The sequence below is a fragment of the Neofelis nebulosa genome, chromosome 18 (assembly GCF_028018385.1).
Source record: "Neofelis nebulosa isolate mNeoNeb1 chromosome 18, mNeoNeb1.pri, whole genome shotgun sequence".
Classification (NCBI taxonomy): domain Eukaryota; kingdom Metazoa; phylum Chordata; class Mammalia; order Carnivora; family Felidae; genus Neofelis; species Neofelis nebulosa.
This window is the reverse complement of record NC_080799.1, coordinates 43297849-43316492: the sequence shown is the minus strand read 5'-3', so window position 1 is coordinate 43316492 and position 18644 is coordinate 43297849. Positions and strand designations below refer to the sequence as shown.

The 18644-nt window shown below is 48.7% G+C and overlaps 1 protein-coding gene across 1 annotated transcript in view; it reads left to right on the top strand.

Annotated features, from left to right (window-relative positions):
• Positions 1 to 18644, top strand: part of LOC131500964 (ATP-binding cassette sub-family A member 17-like) — a 77140-nt gene that overhangs the window by 41596 nt on the left and 16900 nt on the right. The window contains 5 exon segments of the mRNA XM_058710568.1: positions 9674 to 9836; positions 11890 to 12193; positions 14065 to 14338; positions 14510 to 14714; positions 16531 to 16750. Of these exon segments, the coding sequence (XP_058566551.1) occupies positions 9674 to 9836; positions 11890 to 12193; positions 14065 to 14338; positions 14510 to 14714; positions 16531 to 16750 (1166 nt within the window).

Genomic DNA, 18644 nt, shown 5'->3' with positions numbered 1-18644 from the left:
GTAGGTCAGAGTCATGCTGCTACTCTCTCCTCTAGGAACATTACCATTTTAGCTTCTGCATTAGATCTGTGGCCCCCCGGTGTTAACTTTTCTGTGCAGTGTGACAAGAGGCTGAGGTTCATTTTCTTTTTTCAGTTCATTTATTTATTTGGGGGAGGGGGCGAGGGGCAGAGACAGAAGGAGAGATAGAATCCCAAGCAGGCTGCATGCTGTCAGCACAGAGCCCGACTCAGGGCTCGAACTCAGGAACTGTGAGATCATGACCCGAGCTGAAGTTTGACGCTTAACCAACTGAGCCACCCAGGCGCCCCAAGGTTTATTTTCTTGCACGTGAGTACCCAGTCGTGACGGAACCACTTGGCGAAGAGACTTCCTTCCAGGCCGAATTGTTTGGATGCCTTCACCAAAAATCAATTGACTGCGTATGTCCATTTCTATGCCCCCCTCTTCTGCCCCACGCCAGACCCACGCGGTCGAGATTACCGCAGCTTTACAAAGGACATCTTGAAGTTAGGTAGTAGATAGTTCTCCGGTTCTGTTTTTTGAAGATGGTTTTGGCCATTATAGGTCGTTTGGGTTAACATGTAAATTTAAAAATAAACTTGTCAGTTTCTATTTAAAAAAAAAAAAGAACTTGTTGGAAAGCTGGCTCATCGGTTACAGCAGAAACACCACGCTAATGCAAGGTGTGAACAGTACAGAAAAGTCGGCAGCAGGGGAGAGAAGAAGCATATGGGAACTCTGTGCTTTCTGCTCAGTTTTCCTGCAAACCTAAAACCATCTAAAACATAGAGTCCTTTTTTTTTAACCTGCTGGGAATATGACTGGTACTAGGTTGAATGTATATATCAATTTGGGGACAATGGACATCTGAAACATGCACCGTTCCAATCCACAGGTACTCTACACAGCCTCCTTTATCTGGGAGGTCGTCTATAATTTTTATCAGCCATCTCTTGCATTTTCCAGAAGCTCTGCCTATCTTTTATTAAACTTATTCCTAAGTATTTTAATTTTTTTCAAAGGGATGGAAATGGATCTCTCAATTTCATTTCCAATCACTTGCTGCAGATCTAGAAATCATTTTTTAAGTTATTGATATCTAGAAATATTGCTTAACTCAGTAGTTCAAACAATTTTGGGTTGACTTCCTTAGTATTTTGGATATAACCATCATGTCATTTAAAGACAGTTTTACTTCGTATTTTCCAGGCTTCATGCCTTTTGCTTGCTTATCTCACTGCGAGGGGCCTCAGCATAACACTGAGTCCAAGCAGAGACGGGGGACGTCCTCGACTGGTTAGGCAGAAGTGCTTCCTTGTAAGATAGTTTTTATATAGTTTATTTTCAGCCATACATATATTCAACTAGGGATCTGAGATATAAATTTCCCTTTGAGCTTCACGTGCCTGTGTCGCACAGTTGTTTGATATGTAATCTGTTCTTCCCTATCCAGTTAGAAATATGTTTAATTTTCTATTGTGGTTTCCACTCTGACCTGTGGTTTATTTAGAACTGTGTTTCTTAATTTCCAAACTCGTGGAGAGTTTTGTTTTTTTCACTGTTCCTATTCAGGGGCACCCGGGGGCTAAGTCGGCTAAGCATCTGACTCTTGATTTCAACTCAGGTCATGATCTCACAGTTCATGGGTTCGAGCCCCGCATCAGGCCCTGTGCTGACAGCTCAGAGCCTGGAGCCTGCTTGGGATTGTCTCGCCCCCACCCGCAGCTCTCTGTCCTCCATTCCGCTCATGCGTGTGCGCTCTCTCCCTCTCTCAAAAATAAATAAACTTAAAAATGTTTTCTTGCTTTATTTTGCCTTGTCTTGTTAATATATGTGATTTCTAACCTAATTTCACTGTGGCCCGAGTACATACTCTGTATGGCCTCCTTCTTTCAAAATGCTTGAGTCTGTGGCTCACCTTACCTTCCATTTTTGTAAAATTTCCTATGTTCTTGAAAGAATGCGCATTCTGCAGTGGCTGGGTGCAGTCTTTTGTGTATGGCGACTAGGTCTGATTGTTAATCGTGGTGTACAAATCTCCTGTGTCTTTTTAAAAAAATGATTATCTGCCTGTTCTCTGGGTTCCTAGAGGTAACACGATGATTTTAATTTTGTCCAGTTTTGCTTTGTTTTTAAGCGACTGCATCAGGTGCCTACACATTTAGAATTGTTAACATATTTTGCTGGTAAGCCCAACAACTGAACATCCATCTAGTTGTATATACTAGCTTTGTTTTGGTTCAAAGTCGTGAGTAGGTTCTTGTCCACCCATTTGCATTCAGTCTTCCCGTAGCCGTATTTTAAGCGCACTTCTTGTCAACGGCGAATCGCTGAAATTTCAGAAAACAGCTCCTTCATCCATCTTTATCTTTTAACTGGAACCTCGGGGCCTTGACGACTGATGAAAACCCCAGTTCACTGGGTTGCAAATCTGCCATATCACTTGCTGTTTTCTGTTTGCCTACCAGGTCCACACTCACTTTCTATTTCCTTTCCAACTTTGGGTGCACTTAATATTTTTTAAATGTTTATTTTATTTTGAGAGAGACAGAGCAGCATGCGTGTGAGCAGGTCAGGGGCAGAGAGAGGGTGAGACACGGGGCTGGATCCCACGAACCGTGAGATCATGACCCTAACCGAAATCAAGTCAAGACGCTTAACTGAGTGAGCCAAGCAGGAGCCTCTAATCCATATATATATGTATATGTATATATATATGTATATGTATATATATATATACATATATATATGTATCTTTTAGTTTGTATTTTCTCCTCCATTAATTTCAAATTTGTAAATTATGTTCTCCTTCTCTTAGTGGTTATCCTAAGATTACCACGTACACTCATAACCTATTACAGTTTACCATAAACACGTAGGCTCACCACGTTCCAGACGACACAGGCCCACTGCTCCTTCAACTACCCCGACTCTACCTCCAGAGTTATGTACCATTTGGTTTGTGTATTTCAATCCTGTACATATTTTAAAACCCATCATATGTCATGATGTTTTGGGCCATCGGTATTCACTTGAATTTACCATATATTTACCCTCTGTGTCATTCTCTAATCCTTCATTCACCTTTAAGCTCCCACCTAGGATGGTCTCTCTGCCTGAACAGTACCTTCTCCCTCCAGTGGCGGTTTTCTGGTGACAAAAATCTCAGGGTTGTTGCTTGCTCGAAAATAGACAGGTAGCCTGCATTTTTGAAGGGCATTTGACCCATAGATAGAATTTTAGGTTGGCAGGGCTCTTTCCAACGCTTCTACAATGCAATGTCTTCCTTTTCAACAGATTTCAACAGATTCAACACATATGATTTACAGACTGTCATGTTACTCAATGATTCATATAGTAAATTTGATGACTTCCAATAAATTTACAGAAGTGTGACCATATCGCTCCATAAAGATCTTTTGTGTTCCCTTACAAACGTGCCTGTTCCCATTTCTAGCCCATGGCCACTGCCTATGTGTCCCATTCCATTGTCTTCTGACTTCCATTATGTCTACTGAGATGTCAGCTGCCAGTATTATTGTTATTCTTTGAGCACAATCTGTCCTTTACCCCTGGCTGCTTAAAAAGAAATTTTTTAATGTTTATTTTTGAGAGAGAGAGAGAGACAGAGACAGAGCATGAGCAGGGGAGGGGCAGAGAGAGGGAGACACAGAATCCGAAGCAGGCTCCAGGCTCTGAGCTGTCAGCACAGAGTCCAAAGTGGGGCTCCAACCCATAAACCGTGAGATCATGACCTGAGCTGAAGTCAGAGGCTCAACTGACTGAGCCACCCAGGCGCCCCGATGATTTTATTTAAAAAACTTTTTTTAAAATGTTTATTCATTTTTGAGAGACAGAGAGAGACAGAGCATGAGCGGGGGAGTAGCAGAGAGATAGGGAGACACAGAATCCGAAGCAGGCTCCAGGCTCTGAGCTGTCAGCACAGAGCCTGACGCAGGGCTCGAACTCACAGACCACGAGATCATGACCTGAGCCGAAGCTGGATGCTTCACCGACTGAACCACCCAGGTGCCCTACTCCTGGCTGCTTTTAGTAGTGATTTTTGTCTTAGGTTTCCAGCATTTTTACAATGACGTGGCTTTACGTGTCTGTCCTTGGGCTCGCCGGCTTAGGATCTTTACCACTTTTTACCCTGGGGTCTGCTGGTATTGCCAGTTTTGGAAAATTCTCCACCAACATCTCTCCAACACATTCCTTCTCATCTACCCTCTCGTTCCTCTCCTCCTGGGACTACTAATTACACATGATTTTTACCTCTCCCCTGTGTCACGTCTGTTATACCCCCCACTGTTCGGGGCCTGTGTTTATTTATTATCTATTGCTAAATAACAAATTTCCCTAAAGTGTAGCAGCCTTGAAATAGCCAACATTCATTACCTTACGGTTTTCTGTGGTTCAGGAGTCCAGGAGCAGGTGGACAGTCAGTTCTGGCTCAGGGCCTGTTGGGTGGGAGTCGAGCTGTGAGCCAGGCCCGTGGTCTCTGGAGGCTGAGCAGGTGGAGAGTCCACTTCCAAGATCACTGCTAGGGTTGTTGGCCGGCCTCGGTTCCCCAGCATCTATCGGTCTCAGTGTGTCACCGTGTGGACCTCTTCCGGAATTGCCGAGTGACCTTGTGATACGGCAACCGGATTCCCCCATGGCGAGTGATCAGAGAAAGAGAAAGGGAAGCCGTGACCAAGAAGGAAGACTTAGTCCCCTCCTGCCCTCGTCTTGGAAGTGATGTTTTATCACATTGCTGTACTCCACTCGTTGGAAGTGAGTCTCTAGGTCCAGCTCACAATGAAGGGGAGGGGATTAGCACAGGCAACAAAAGCAAAATTAAACAAGCAGGACTACATCAAACTAAAAAGTTTCTACACAGTGTACACACACACATACACACACACACACACACACACGAGAATATTATTCACCCATTAAGAAAAAGGAAAATCCTGCTATCTGAAGCAACATAAATGGGCCTTGAGGGCATTATGCATAGTGAAATAAGCCAGACAGAGAAAGACAAATCCCGCATGATCTCACTCATGTGTGGAATCCTGAAAGAAACCAAACTCACAGAGACAGAAGAGATCCGTGGTGGCCGGGGGCAGTGGGTGGGGGTGGGTGAGGGAACTGGGCAAGGGGAGGCAAGGCACAAACTTCCAGTTACAAGAGAAGTAAGGAGAGTATGGTGACTGTGGTTAACAACACTGTATTTATTGTATATCCGACAGTTAGCAAGGGAGTAAATCTTAAAAGTTCTCACCACAAGCAAAAATACCCTAAGTCTGTAAGGTGGACGCTAACTGAGCTTAATTGTGTGACGGTTTCACGTATATACATATATTGGGCCATTACGTTGTGCACCTTAAACTTACACAAGGTTAAATGTCAATTATATTTCAATAAAACCGGGAGGAGACTGAGGGAGGTCATGACAGAGCATGAGCATTTGGGGTTTGGAGGGCCAGTCAGAGGACGCCCAGCACGGTGCAGAAGCTCTCGGACCAGCTCTTAGTCTGTACTTAATCTGTTTGAAGACACCGTGGTGTGGTGGCCGCCAACGTCCCACTGTAGAAAACTCCCCTCCCTTCCTTCCTGGAATTCAGTCTCAATAAATGACAGTCTTATTTCTTAAACATCCCCCCCAGCAAAAAATCCGACTAGCAGAAACTGAATGAGGAAAAATTCAGAATACAACCTTGACACAATGTTTCACGGGGCCAAAGAAAATATCGTGGCGAAGTGCTGTGTGGCTCCTGTCTTTCCCCACACACCTTCCTCGGGTACCAGCTGAAGCCCTGAAGAGAGAACACACAAATCCTGATAATGCTCACTAACATCCCCCAATCTGTAGGAAAGCTAACGAAAGGACAAGTAGAAAGCCTAGAAAAGTCCAGGAGAAATGGTCTGGTCGAGAGCAGAGGCGGGGTCTCGGCACAGGCGGGGCCTGCCGGGCGTGCGGTCGCTGTAAATAGGGCTGACCCATAAAGGCAGCAAGGTTTTGCGGAACTGACGAGTGAGTAATGAGGCTAGCTCACGAGAGACACTGTACCTCTATCTCTCCGTCTTGGACCGCTCAGGCTGGGAGAAGCCAGCCACCGTCTTGGGAGGACACTCAAACGGCCTCAGGGAGAAGTCCACGTGGCCCGGAACCGAGGCTTTTGCCAACAGCCAACAAGGAATCGAGGCCCCTGCCAGAGGTGTGCTGGAGCTGGCTCAGCTCAGCTCAGCTCAGCTCATGAGAGCCGAATATTAAATTATCAAGAATTTTGTGCACCAGCTAAAGACGGCTCTTATTAAAAATTCAATTGCATAAGCCGGTAAATCACAATTAAAAACTGTAGTACAATTCTGATATCAATTCCAAAGTGTGGGGCAGGGTTTAACATTTATTTATTTTTGAGACAGAGAGAGAGAGAGAGAGAACGAGCAAGGGAGGGGCAGAGAGAAAGAGAGAGAGGGAGAAGGAGACACAGAATCTGAAGCAGGCTCCAGGCTCTGAGCTGTCGCTATAGAGCCCGTTGCGGGGCTCGAACCCACAACGCGGAGATCATGACCTGAGCTGAAGTCGGAAACTTAACCGACTGAGCCCCCCAGGCGCCCCAGTTTTGTTTTATTTTTTTTCACACCACCAAGCAGTTAACTTCACCCTGATGCGCTCTCTCTGGAGAACAGCATCAGAACCCACAGCTTAAGGGCTCAGTCCTGCAAGAACGCCCCACTCCCTGACTCTAGACCCCAGTCACAACTTCATGTGGTCACCTGTGCTTCTGACCCACCGGCCATACACTGGACATTCCCACAACCGCTTCTTCAATTAACTCACTAGAACGGCTCACAGAGCTCACAAAAACACCGACATCTACCGGTTCATTATACAGAACATGATACAGGAGCCAGATGAACACATACACAGGGCAACGGTGAGAAGCGTCCGTGCTCTCTGACGGCACTGCTCTCCCGGCACCTCCCGGGACACCAACCCGGAAGCGTTTTGGGTTCTCTGCCCATTTGGGTTTTTGTGGAGGCTTCATTACACAAGTATAATTGATTGATTAAATCATTGGCCGCTGGCACTTGAACTCAATTTCCAGCCCCTGTCCCTTCCCAGGAGGCTGGGAGGGGGGCCTGAAAGTTCCAACCCTCGAATCCCATGGATGGTTCTCTCGGCAACCAATCCCCATCCTCAGGTCCTTTCCAAAGTCACCTTGCTCACACAACACAACACAACACAACACAACACAACACAACACGCCTTACCTGAGGTCACCACGTAGGAACATATAAATGTTTTGGGAGCTCAGTGCTAGGAACAGAAGACTGAACATAAATTTCCTGTTATAAGATTATAAAACTATAAGTTATAAATCAAAACATTGTAAATGGCAATACACAAGACGTCACGGTTTGGCTACATTGTACTATTATCAGTGCTCTTAAGGTTATTTACGTCTACTTAAATCCGCATGATGGACCTGCTGTGTCGATAATTTGAAATCAACCATCATCGTGAACTTACGCCATGGAACTGGGTAAACAGGAAACACTAGGGTTTAATTTAACATTTTGTTGATTGTCTAGATTAAGAAAGTGGTGGCGAAAATGTTGATAATGCAAACTAAGTTGAAAAGTGTCTATCCCGAGCCATTTCATTAAGAACACAAAAACTTAGGGAAATATTCTTCCAGCATTAGAACAGTAGTATTCAAGTCAGCAACAGTGTGGCTTGCCTGGGGGATGCACGAGTGAAGTTCTGACACACACCACTGCTATTCACTTTTATCCTCATCATTAATGTGAATTAAAACCAACATTCTTGTCAGAACTCCACTGGTAAAGGGGCACCTGGGTGGCTCAGTCGGTTAGGTGACTGACTTTGGCTCAGGTCACAGTTCGTGAGTTTGAGCCCCGCGTCGGAGCCCGGAGCCCTTCGGATTCTGTGTCTCCCTCTCTCTCTCTGCCCCTCCTCTGCTCATGCTCTGTGTCTCTCTGTCTCTCAAGAATAAACGTTAAAAAAAAAAAAATAAAAAAAAAAAAATAATAATAATAATAAAACTCCACTGGGAGAGCCAGCTGTTAAGCCAGCCACATGAGGGCACCGTCTTGGGAGTGGGGCCTCCCGCCCTAGTCCAGCCTTCAGACCACTGCAGCCCAGGCCCAGAGCTCGACTGCAGCCTCCTGAGAGCCCCGGAGACAGCACCACCCTGCCGAGCCACTTCCGAACGCCTGGCCCACAGAACTGTGTGACACAGCAAACGTTTACGGTTGTTTTAAGCTGCTAAGTTTGGGGAGAATCTGGGCCACACCGCCATTTACAGAACTCTATTGCAGGGAAAATGAGCTACAATTTACTGCACTGTTTCGTTGTAACGCACTCCCAGGAGTAGAATAACCGACCTGAAGATTATGAGTAAAAATATATTTCTCGGCTTCCGAACGGTTTGCTGCCCGCAAGGAATACCTCTTTTGGCCTAGGGCGGGGTTCGGCAAACTTCTTCCTGAAAAGCCAGAGTACACGTTTTAGGCTACTGTAGGTTTAATGGCATAATCAAGGATATTATGTAAGTAATTAGATAACCATCTAGCATGTAACCATTTAAAAACATAAAATCCTTTCTGAGCTCAGTGCCAAACAAAAATAAGACCTCAGGCTCCAGTGCTACGTGTCATACTTGGGTTTATGAGTCTTGCTCATAAAGTAGATATTAAGGGACATTTCATTTTTGTTTTAATTTGCATATGGCATCTTTATAGGAAAATAATGAAATCTATTCATGCTAACGTTGCCTCAGTTCTTTGGAAAAGCCATTGGTCAGTTAGTTCAATATATACTCGGGACCTATTTAAGAACTTTCTGTGGGCTCCTGGGGGGCTCAGTTGGTTAAGCATCCGACTACGGCTCTGGTCATGATCTCACCGTTCGTGAGTTCAAGCCCCACGTTGGGTTCTGGGCTGACAGCTCAGAGCCTGGAGCCTGCTTCAGATTCTGTGTCTCCCTCTCTCTCTCTCTGCCCCTCCCCGGCTTGCACTCTGTCTCTCTCTCTCTCTCTCAAAAATAAATAAATATTTTTTAAAAATTAAAAAAAAAGAACTTTCTAGTCAAAATATGCTTGCTAGCAGTATATCATCTGGGTGCAGCTCCTTTTTCCTTAATATTCTTTAATTAATTAATTAATTTTTTAGAGAGCGAGCGCGCACTAGCAGGGGAGGGACAGAGGAAGGAGGGAGGAAGGGGGGAGAGAGAGAGATAGAGAGAGAGAGAGAATCCCAAGCAGGCTACACACTGTCAACTTAGAGCCTTGATGCAGGGCTCGAACCCACAAAACTGTGAGATCATGACCTGAGCCAAATGAAGAGTCAGACGTTCAACCAACTGAGCCACCCAGGTGCCCCAAGAGAGAGAGTACCTTAAGCAGGCCCCACACACACTCAGCGTGGAGCCTGATGCAGGGCTCGATCCCACAACCCTGGGATCATGAGCTGAGCTGAAATCAAGAGCTGGAGGCTCAAGCAATTGAGCACCCAGGCGCCCCTGCCCTCATTATTCTTGTCCTAACTTCGTTCTTTTCTTTCAAATTTTACATGACGTTGTCTCTTTAAATCCAAACAAAATGAAGCAAGATGTGGTTTTGCAAATTTGCGTTTCTGTTTCCATTTGGTTTAGGGTGAACAAGCTGACAGATTCCGGCACAGAAATCCAAACCCTCAAGATTCCCTCCATTCAGTCTCACCACCTGATCGGCAGGGTTCCTGTCAACAGAATCAAACGTATTCACTCAAGGATCTTCCCCATACCTTCCGGCCTGCCAATTCATCACAACACTGGGGTGAGCAAATATTTCACATGCATGCCAGGGGGCAGATTTGGGGTTAACTCTTAGAATCATCCTGTTCTTTGGTCAAGAAGTACAGGTCACCCACCCTTTGCCAGGGGCTTGAGGAGAAATGTGTAGATCTTAGGCACAAAAGAGGCCCGGCCAGGTTCCCTCAAGGCCATGCTCTCAGCTCTAGTTCAGAGACAATGCACTATTGTTTCCTGGCCACGATTAACTCAGTGGAAGAAAGTACCAGAAAAGGACACAGTAAAAGGTCTTGGCCCTTCCTCTTACCAAAAAGAAGAAAGAATAAAAGCACTGAATCTACCAGCCAAAAAAAGCATATTTAATCTTCCCGTTTTCATATTTCACTGTGAAACAGATCACATATCACACCTGGAGTTTAAGACATATCTATTTTAGTGTTTTATTTTATTATTTTTGAGGGAGGGAGAGGTGGAGGGAAAGGCAGAGTGGGGGGGTGTGAGGGCAGAGGATCCGAAGCAGGCTCTGTGCTGAGATCAGAGAGCCCGACACGGGGCTCAAACTCACCAACTATGAGATCATAACCTGAACTAAAGTCAGATACTTAACCAACCGAGTCACCCAGGCGCCCCACGATTTTTTTAAAACATCCTTATGAAGTATATGGATAACCTGTAATGTTCTTTTGTTATCGAAAAAAAAAAAAAAGGATATTGATACGCGCCTTACAAAATGGTCTCGATTTTGCCACCTACAAGGTATGACTGTAAAATAGTGAGACTGGTGTTCATGGGTTAGGGAAGAGATGGACTGCACTGTTCCACAATCTTGAATCATGTATAAAAGGGGCCTCTGGGTTGGAAAGGGTCTCAGGGCCACGTAGGCCAGCCGCCTGCCCTGTCCAGGAGGCTCCTCTCCAGCCCCCAGCAAGAGGTTAATCTGGGCTCCGCTGGGCCAAGCTTTGCTTCTGGAAACTTCCCAGGAGGTAATTCTCAGGGCACAACCTTGAACAAGTTGAGAGCAGCATCTTTTTTTTTTTTTTTTTTTTTAATTTTTTTTTTCAACGTTTTTTATTTTTATTTTTGGGACAGAGAGAGACAGAGCATGAACGGGGGAGGGGCAGAGAGAGAGGGAGACACAGAATCGGAAACAGGCTCCAGGCTCCGAGCCATCGGCCCAGAGCCTGACGCGGGGCTCGAACTCACGGACCGCGAGATCGTGACCTGGCTGAAGTCGGACGCTTAACCGACTGCGCCACCCAGGCGCCCCAAGAGCAGCATCTTTTGACGAATGCTCTGGGTGGACGTGGCCTTCGTGTCCAAGGCGGGAAATTTCAGAGATGCTTGGTAGAGTCTCAAGGCTTTGTCGGTATTTGGGGCCAGAAACTTAAGAATGCCTGACTCAAACCTGACCACCAAGCCTCTCCCCACAAAGGCTCTGGGTGGATGAGTCACGCACAACGAACACCAGCCCTGAGGCTCGAGGGCCCCGTCTGCCCCAGCTCCCGCAGCACCAGCGAGAAGCCGAGCGGGAGCTCATGGCGCTGACCTCCGGGGCCTCCCACCCCTGGCCCAACTTTATGTCTTCGACCTCAGTGCACATGACTGCGCCCTTTACACTGACTGCCCGTGCCACAAGGGCCACGCTGTGCACGGGTCCTGCGTATTTACCTGCGGGATATGTTACTAAAAGTGGAATTTCTAGCCTAAAGACTACATGCGTATTAAATTAGATTGTATTCATCCAGGTCATCTGTTTTCTACAAAAGTTGTGCCAAATGAAGACCTCAGCACTGGCATTCCACATCCTCACCAACTTAAAGTTTCTGATAATGTGGCGGGTTGAAAAAAAAAATTGTATCCTGCTTACATCTGCTATCTGTTCAGGCTACTACTCTTCCAGAGCTTTCCAATCTGTGACTTCCTTTTCTGCCATTAAATGTGAATCAAGTCATCAGGTCAAAGCAAATTTTGAACATCATCAAAGCATTAGACCCAATACGAGACTGTGGCCGGGGGGAGGCTAGCTCCTCTGTGTGGCCGTGTTAATGGTGCGTCCCCCCTACCTTTTTTTATCACAGTTCAGCCTCATCCGCCAACAGTTCTATGCCATGCTCCTGAAAAGGGTCCTGTACTCTTGGCGCAACTGGCTGCTGATGCTCACGGTACAGGTCCTGGTGCCCCTGCTGATCACCACCTTCGGCCTCACCATCTTCAACTTGGCAACGAACACAGGCAGCGTGCCGCTGGAGCTGACCCTGAGAACATATGGCCGAACCGTCGTTCCGTTCTATATTTCTCCCAATTCCAGGCTGGGTCCTCGGCTTTCACAGCATTTCACAGACATGCTTGTGGCGGAGGAACAGATCCCTCTGGAGACCCTGAGTAAGTCTGAGGCCCGGGAGAGCAGCGCGTGCTCTGGGGGCCGTGGTAGGGGGTGCGCCCTGAAGTCAGGTGAACAGCCAGACGTCTCAGAAGATCTCTTGGCCGCCAGATGACAGGAAAGGGAGAGGGTGCCTGGAAATGCAGCCAGGTTGTGTCTTTCTGGGGATGGCGGCACGTCCAAAACTGAAACGGACAATTATCTGCTGTTTGATGTGTCCTGAGAGGGGATTTACACTTCGATGGAGGGAGTTTGGTGACAGATACAGAGATCACTGAGGACATGAACTCAGGAGGGCAGGGGAAGATTGTATGAAAAAGGAGACCTACCATAACAGAGCACTTGATTGTGCCTTGCCTTAACCAACTTTCTGATGTATTCCAGGAGAGCGGAGAGGAGGGCAGCCCTTAGGGTGTGGGGTGGGGTAAGGAACAAAGTCCCCGCTTCCAGGACGGGACGTCCAGAGGTAAATGTGCTTCAGGGATCCAGAGAAACGGCTGGAGAGTCTGGTCGCCTCGGGCGAGCGGGCACTGGGGACAACGAAGGGCCGGCCAGGGCCCTGCTGTTTCTCATCCCGAGTCCTGCAGGATTATCTGGTTTGAAAAGTTAGATGCACGCGTTCTCTTGGAAAGAAATAAAATGTTGAGGTGTTCACATTTTTTTTTTAAATTTTTTTTTTCCAACGTTTTTTATTTATTTTTGGGACAGAGAGAGACAGAGCATGAACGGGGGAGGGGCAGAGAGAGAGGGAGACACAGAATGGGAAACAGGCTCCAGGCTCCGAGCCATCAGCCCAGAGCCCGACGCGGGGCTCGAACTCACGGACTGCGAGATCGTGACCTGGCTGAAGTCGGACGCTTAACAGACTGCGCCACCCAGGCGCCCCTAGGTGTTCACATTTTTAGATGAAGAGATCAAATGCAGAACACAGTGGAGCAAAAGGGCGGGATCACAGCGCCCTACGTCTCCAAGCCTCGGTTTCTTGGTGGGGAAGACGGGGAGAAGGATAAAGCTCGCCTCCTCCCTCCCGCCCAGGGGTGCACGCAGGGCCCGCGGAGTGAGCGTGCTGCCTGCGCGCGTTACTCCTGCTGCTGCTGCTGTGAAGGAGGGTCCTTTTCAGCACCCACGAACCCAGAGGTCTAGGTGTGCATATATCTCCGTGGTGCCGTGTGCCGAGAGTACCGGGAAGAACAGCGGTACCGCCGGCCCATAGTGAGCCCCTTGCCCAGAGGTCCTAGAGAGGGTGACCACAGCTGCAATGTGTAGGGACCGTCCTGCTGTGGGATCACGGGGACACAGCTCGGCCTCGGATGGGGAGAGACAGGCTGCGGAGTAAGAGCCTGAGATGTGAGCAGGGGTGGACCCCGCAGCAAGCAGGGGGTAAGCGGAGAAAGTTCCAAACCCGGGGCGGGGGTGGGGGGGGGGGAGCACCTGTCAGCACGGGGCACGGTGGGTCCTCGGGTGTGGCCAGACCTTGAAGGCACCAGTGGAGTTTGGATGGAGACTGGGCGCTGCGGGCCAGGTGGGCCGTGAGGGTCACTTTGTGGTTCGGGGAGGGGAGGTGCAGTGCGACCGCGTGTGTCCTTCCACGTAGACGGGAGCGACTGGGAGAAGCACGGGGCTTCTTGGGGCCACACCGTCCAGGCAAAGAGTCACCTGAAAAAAAATGACTAGACGTTTTTCCTCCCCCCGCCCCCCCACGGCTTCAGTCAGTGAAAGGGACATTTTGTGGAGGCCCGGGCGTGCGACAGAGGGGCCGGCTGTGTCCAGAGGAGCCCGCTTTCCTGGGGGGTGGGGCGGGTGGTGAGGCGCTCAGGGGGCGCGGGGCCGGGGTCCAGGGCGTGAGGCTCCGGGGCGCCCGGCTCTGTTGCAGGCTCGGTGGAGGACCTCCTCCTAGACAAGGCAGAGGAGGAGCCCGAGAGCTTTGATTTCAAATACGTCATGGCTGCTTCCTTTGAAGACCAGGGGAACCACACGACGGTGACGGCGCTGTTCAACAACCAGGTGTACCACTCCCCTGCCGTGGCGCTGGCGCTCGTGGACAACTTCCTCTTCAAGCTGCTCTCCGGGGCCGCGGCTTCCATCACCTCGTCCAACCACCCTCAACCTAAGTCGGCCCTGGAGGCCTCGGAGGACGTCTTGTACCAGTGAGTGTGACTGTCCCGCCCCAGGAAAGCCTTCCCGTGCATGCCGCGTCCCCTTGGCCGCCTATTCTTTCTCATCCGCTTCTCACCGGGATTACAACCGTCACTGTGAAAGACGGCTGGTGTGAGCAGTTGTGCTCACACGGCTTCCTCTCCCCTCGTGTCCTTTCACAGCAGCCCTAAAGGACACTACCTTGTTATCAACTTGCTTTTCGGAATAGCTTTCCTGTCCAGCTCCTTTGCCATCTTGACGGTCAAAGAAAGATCCACAAAGGCCAAGCACATCCAGTTCGTCAGTGGTGTTTATGTGGCCACCTTCTGGCTCTCTGCTCTGCTGTGGGACCTCATCACTTCCCTGGTCCCCAGTCTGCTGCTGCTGGTGAGGGCCGCGTGGTTCGGGGACGCTCCTCCGCACGTCCCGGGGGGAGCGGGGGCAGGGGGCTTGCCTTTGGGACCCTGCAAAGAAGTGTAGTCTGGCAGCCGACCCAGGGTGTGACTCATCACTCACTCTCAATAAAAGGTCCCAGCAGAGGGGCCTGCTCTAGGGTCTCCAATCTGCCGCATCCCCATAACTGTTGGCACGAGCTCCTAAGAGGTCGTGCTTCAGGGACGTGTGTTCACAGCCCAGAAACAGTTCACCAGGGCACTGACAGGTGCAACCGGTGGATCGTGACTGCACTGTGCAACTTGCGATCCCCTGGCACTCTGGGTGGGTTAGGTCACGTCCCCCTTTACCTGGCCTGTGCTTCATAACTGTCACGGAGCCCCTGACCTCGTGGTGCCGACTTCCAGGGGCAGGGCCAGTGTCTGCACTGTCTGATGAGTAAATACAGGGAGCACCTGAGCAGTACTGCTAACATCTTACATTTTGTTTTTTTTCTTTTTCTTTATTTTTTAAATTTACATCCAAGTTACTTAGCATATAGTGCAACAATGATTTCACGAGTAGATTCCTTAGTGCCCCTTCCCCATTTAGCCCATCCCCCCTCCCACACCCCCTCCAGCAACCCTGCGTTTGTTCTCCATATTTACGAGTCTCTTCTGTTTTGTCCCCCTCCCTGTTTTTATATTCTTTTTGTTTCCCTTCCCCTATGTTCATCTGTTTTGTCTCTTAAAGTCCTCATTTGAGTGAAGTCCTATGATATTTGTCTTTCTCTGACTAATTTCGCTTAGCGTAATACCCTCCAGTTCCATCCATGTAGTTGCAAATGGCAAGATTTCATTCTTTTTGATTGCTGAGTAATACTCCATTGTATGTATACACCACATGTTCTTTATCCATTCATCCATCGATGGACATTTGGGCTCTTTCCATACTTTGGCTATTGTCGATAGTGCTGCTATCAACATTGGGGTGCATGTGTCCCTTCGAAACAGCACACCTGTATCCCTTGCATAAATACCTAGTAGTGCCATTGCTGGGTCGAAGGGTAGTTCTGTTTTTAATTTTTGAGGAACCTCCATACTGTTTTCCAGCGTGGCTGCACCAGCTTGCATTCCCTCCAACAATGCGAAAGAGATCCTCTTTCTCCGCATCCTCGCCAACATCTGTTGTTGCCTGAGTTGTTCACGTGAGCCATTCTGACAGGTGTGAGGCGGTATCTCATGGTGGTTTTGATTTGTATTTCCCTGATGATGAGTGATGTGGAACATTTTTTCATGTGCCGGTTGGCCATCTGGATGTCTTCTTTAGAAAAGTGTCTATTCATGTCTTACGCCCATTTCTTCACGGGATTATTTGTTTTTTGGGTGTTGAGTTTGATAAGTTCTCTATAGGTTTTAGACACTAACCCTTTATCTGATATGTCGTTTGCAAATATCTTTTCCCATTTTGTTGTTTGGCTTTTAGTTTTGCTGGTTGTTTCCTTCGCACATCTTATTTTTTTAATATTTTATACATACACACATATATTTTTTTCTTGAAAGAAAGAGAGTGAGCAAGGGAGGGGCAGAGAGAGGGAGAGACAATCCCAAGCAGGCTCCACACTGTCAGCACAAAGCCCGATATGGGGCTCAAACTCACAAACCGTGAGATCATGACCTGAGCCAAAATCAAGTGTCAGACCCTTAATCAACTGAGCCACCCAGGCACCCCACTAACACCTTATTTTTTAAGTGGGGATCACCGTACCCTTTCTCTAATCCTTAGAATCGACTCTCAGTGGCTTTCCCGAACTCTCCCCCTCTTTCCCAAGGTGGTGTTTCTGTACCACCAGGAAGAAGCCTTCACACACCAGGAAAACGTCCAGGCCATCATCCTGGTGCTAATGCTCTACAGCTGGGCGAGCATCCCCTTGGTGTATCTGAGCAGCTTCTGTTTTCGCAGCGAAGGGAGCGCTTTTGTCAAGCTCCTGGTCATGCTCACCTTCCTGAGCATCGGCCCCTTCATTCTCATCTCAGTCATGGAGGACAAAGGTGAGGGCCGTTGTCCCCGCGTATCTCACAGGGTCTGCTTCCTCCTGTCACAGCCACAGAAGCTGTGTCCCCAGACGGGAAGCTGCTCTGAGCAGCTGTCTTGTGAAGAGTCCCAAACTGTGTCCCAATGTCCCCAGCACACATCTCCGGGAGCGCAGATAAACACGGTGGCTATGTTCGTCCAGGGGACTGTGCTCAGCAAGAGAAAGGGAGAGAGGAGCCTCGCCCACACCTGCAGCAGGGCGGACTGATGGGTCTCGGACCCCACTGACAGGATAGATCCCAGCGACAGAGTCGGGAGAACGGTGGCCTCTGAGTCAGGGGGAGGGTGGATTGACTAAACGGAGATGGCAGGGAACCTTCTGGAAATGCTCTGCATCTTGAGTGAGGTGTTGGTTGCGTGGGCATAAGTATTTGTTGAAGTTCATCAAACTGTCCACTTAGAATCATGCATTTCATCGAAACAAATTATTCCTCAGGTTTAAAAAAAAAAAATTGAACGTTTAGATATTTTTGAGAGGGAGAGACAGAGTGTGAGCAGGGGGAGGGGCGGAGACAGAGGGAGACACAGAATCCGAAGCAGCTCCAGGCTCCGAGCTGTCAACACAGACATGGGGCTTGAACCCATGAACCGCGAGATCATGACCTGAGCCGAAGTTGGACGCTTAACCATCTGGCGCCCCAATTATTCCTCAGTTTTAAAACAGGTGGTAAAGGGGCCCCTGGGTGGCACAGTCGGTTAAGCGTCCGACTTCAGCCAGGTCACGATCTCGCGGTCCGTGAGTTCGAGCCCCGCGTCAGGCTCTGGGCTGATGGCTCGGAGGCTGGAGCCTGTTTCCGATTCTGTGTCTCCCTCTCTCTCTGCCCCTCCCCCGTTCATGCTCTGTCTCTCTCTGTCCCAAAAATAAATTAAAAAACGTTGGAAAAAAAAAACAAAAAAAACAAAAAAAAAACAGGTGGTAAGTAAATCAGTAAGCCGAGGTTGGGAGAAGCCTGCTTGGTGAGTGTGTAATCAGGGTGAAAGCAGCTGGGGAATGAGTCGTCACTTACAGCGCACACCTTGACATTGACATCTTTGCGTTTGGGCTGAATCTCTACCTTGGGGTTTCTACCCCGATTCTCTCTGTCATTTACTGTGATGGCAACCACTTCCTTTAAGGTGACTTTCTGTGGCTGTGTCTGCTTAAAAATGTGTGAACAGCTCCCTCTGTCTTCATCTTAGGGGCCGCCCTGTGTCTTAAAGGACTGGCCATGCACGTATTTCCAGCTACCTAGAGCTTGTTTTACTGGTCTAACTGGCCGTGTTTTGCAGCACCCATTCTATTTGCAAACCACCTGTGGAGTTTCGGAAATTATTTTCATCCGAGATCAGAAACGGGACAGCATTTTGACTTTATGATTGAAATAGAACAAAAGCGTGCTGCAGACAGAGGAAAGGGGTTAGCAAAGCATATCGTGAGGGAACCCTAAGCTCGCAGTTCTCCGCGGTAGCGTGCGCCAAGATTCACAGATCAGTCCGGGCAGTCACCCTGAGCAACGCTGCCCTAAGCCTCCAGAAGGGACCTAGGGATCTGTCCCTTTCTCCTCTCCTCAGGCGCGCAGCCCCACCCCAGAGAGACAAGCAGCTCCAAGTCACTGAGGGGCCCTGATGGGGACAGAGCTTTCACCGAGAGTGACCAGGATGGGGTGCAGGGATCTCTGGACATTCTCTCTGGATCCCTCGACCTTTCTGGGATCCATTTCTTCTCGGATTGCTTCCTGCCATGTCTTCTCTCCCCTCCTACACAGCAACAAGGACCGAGACCATTCTGCCGCTTAGCGGGAGGCACCCTCCAACTTAAAAGTCATCGGGGAAGGAGGCTGGGACAGGACAAGAACTCCACTTCTGGTCTGG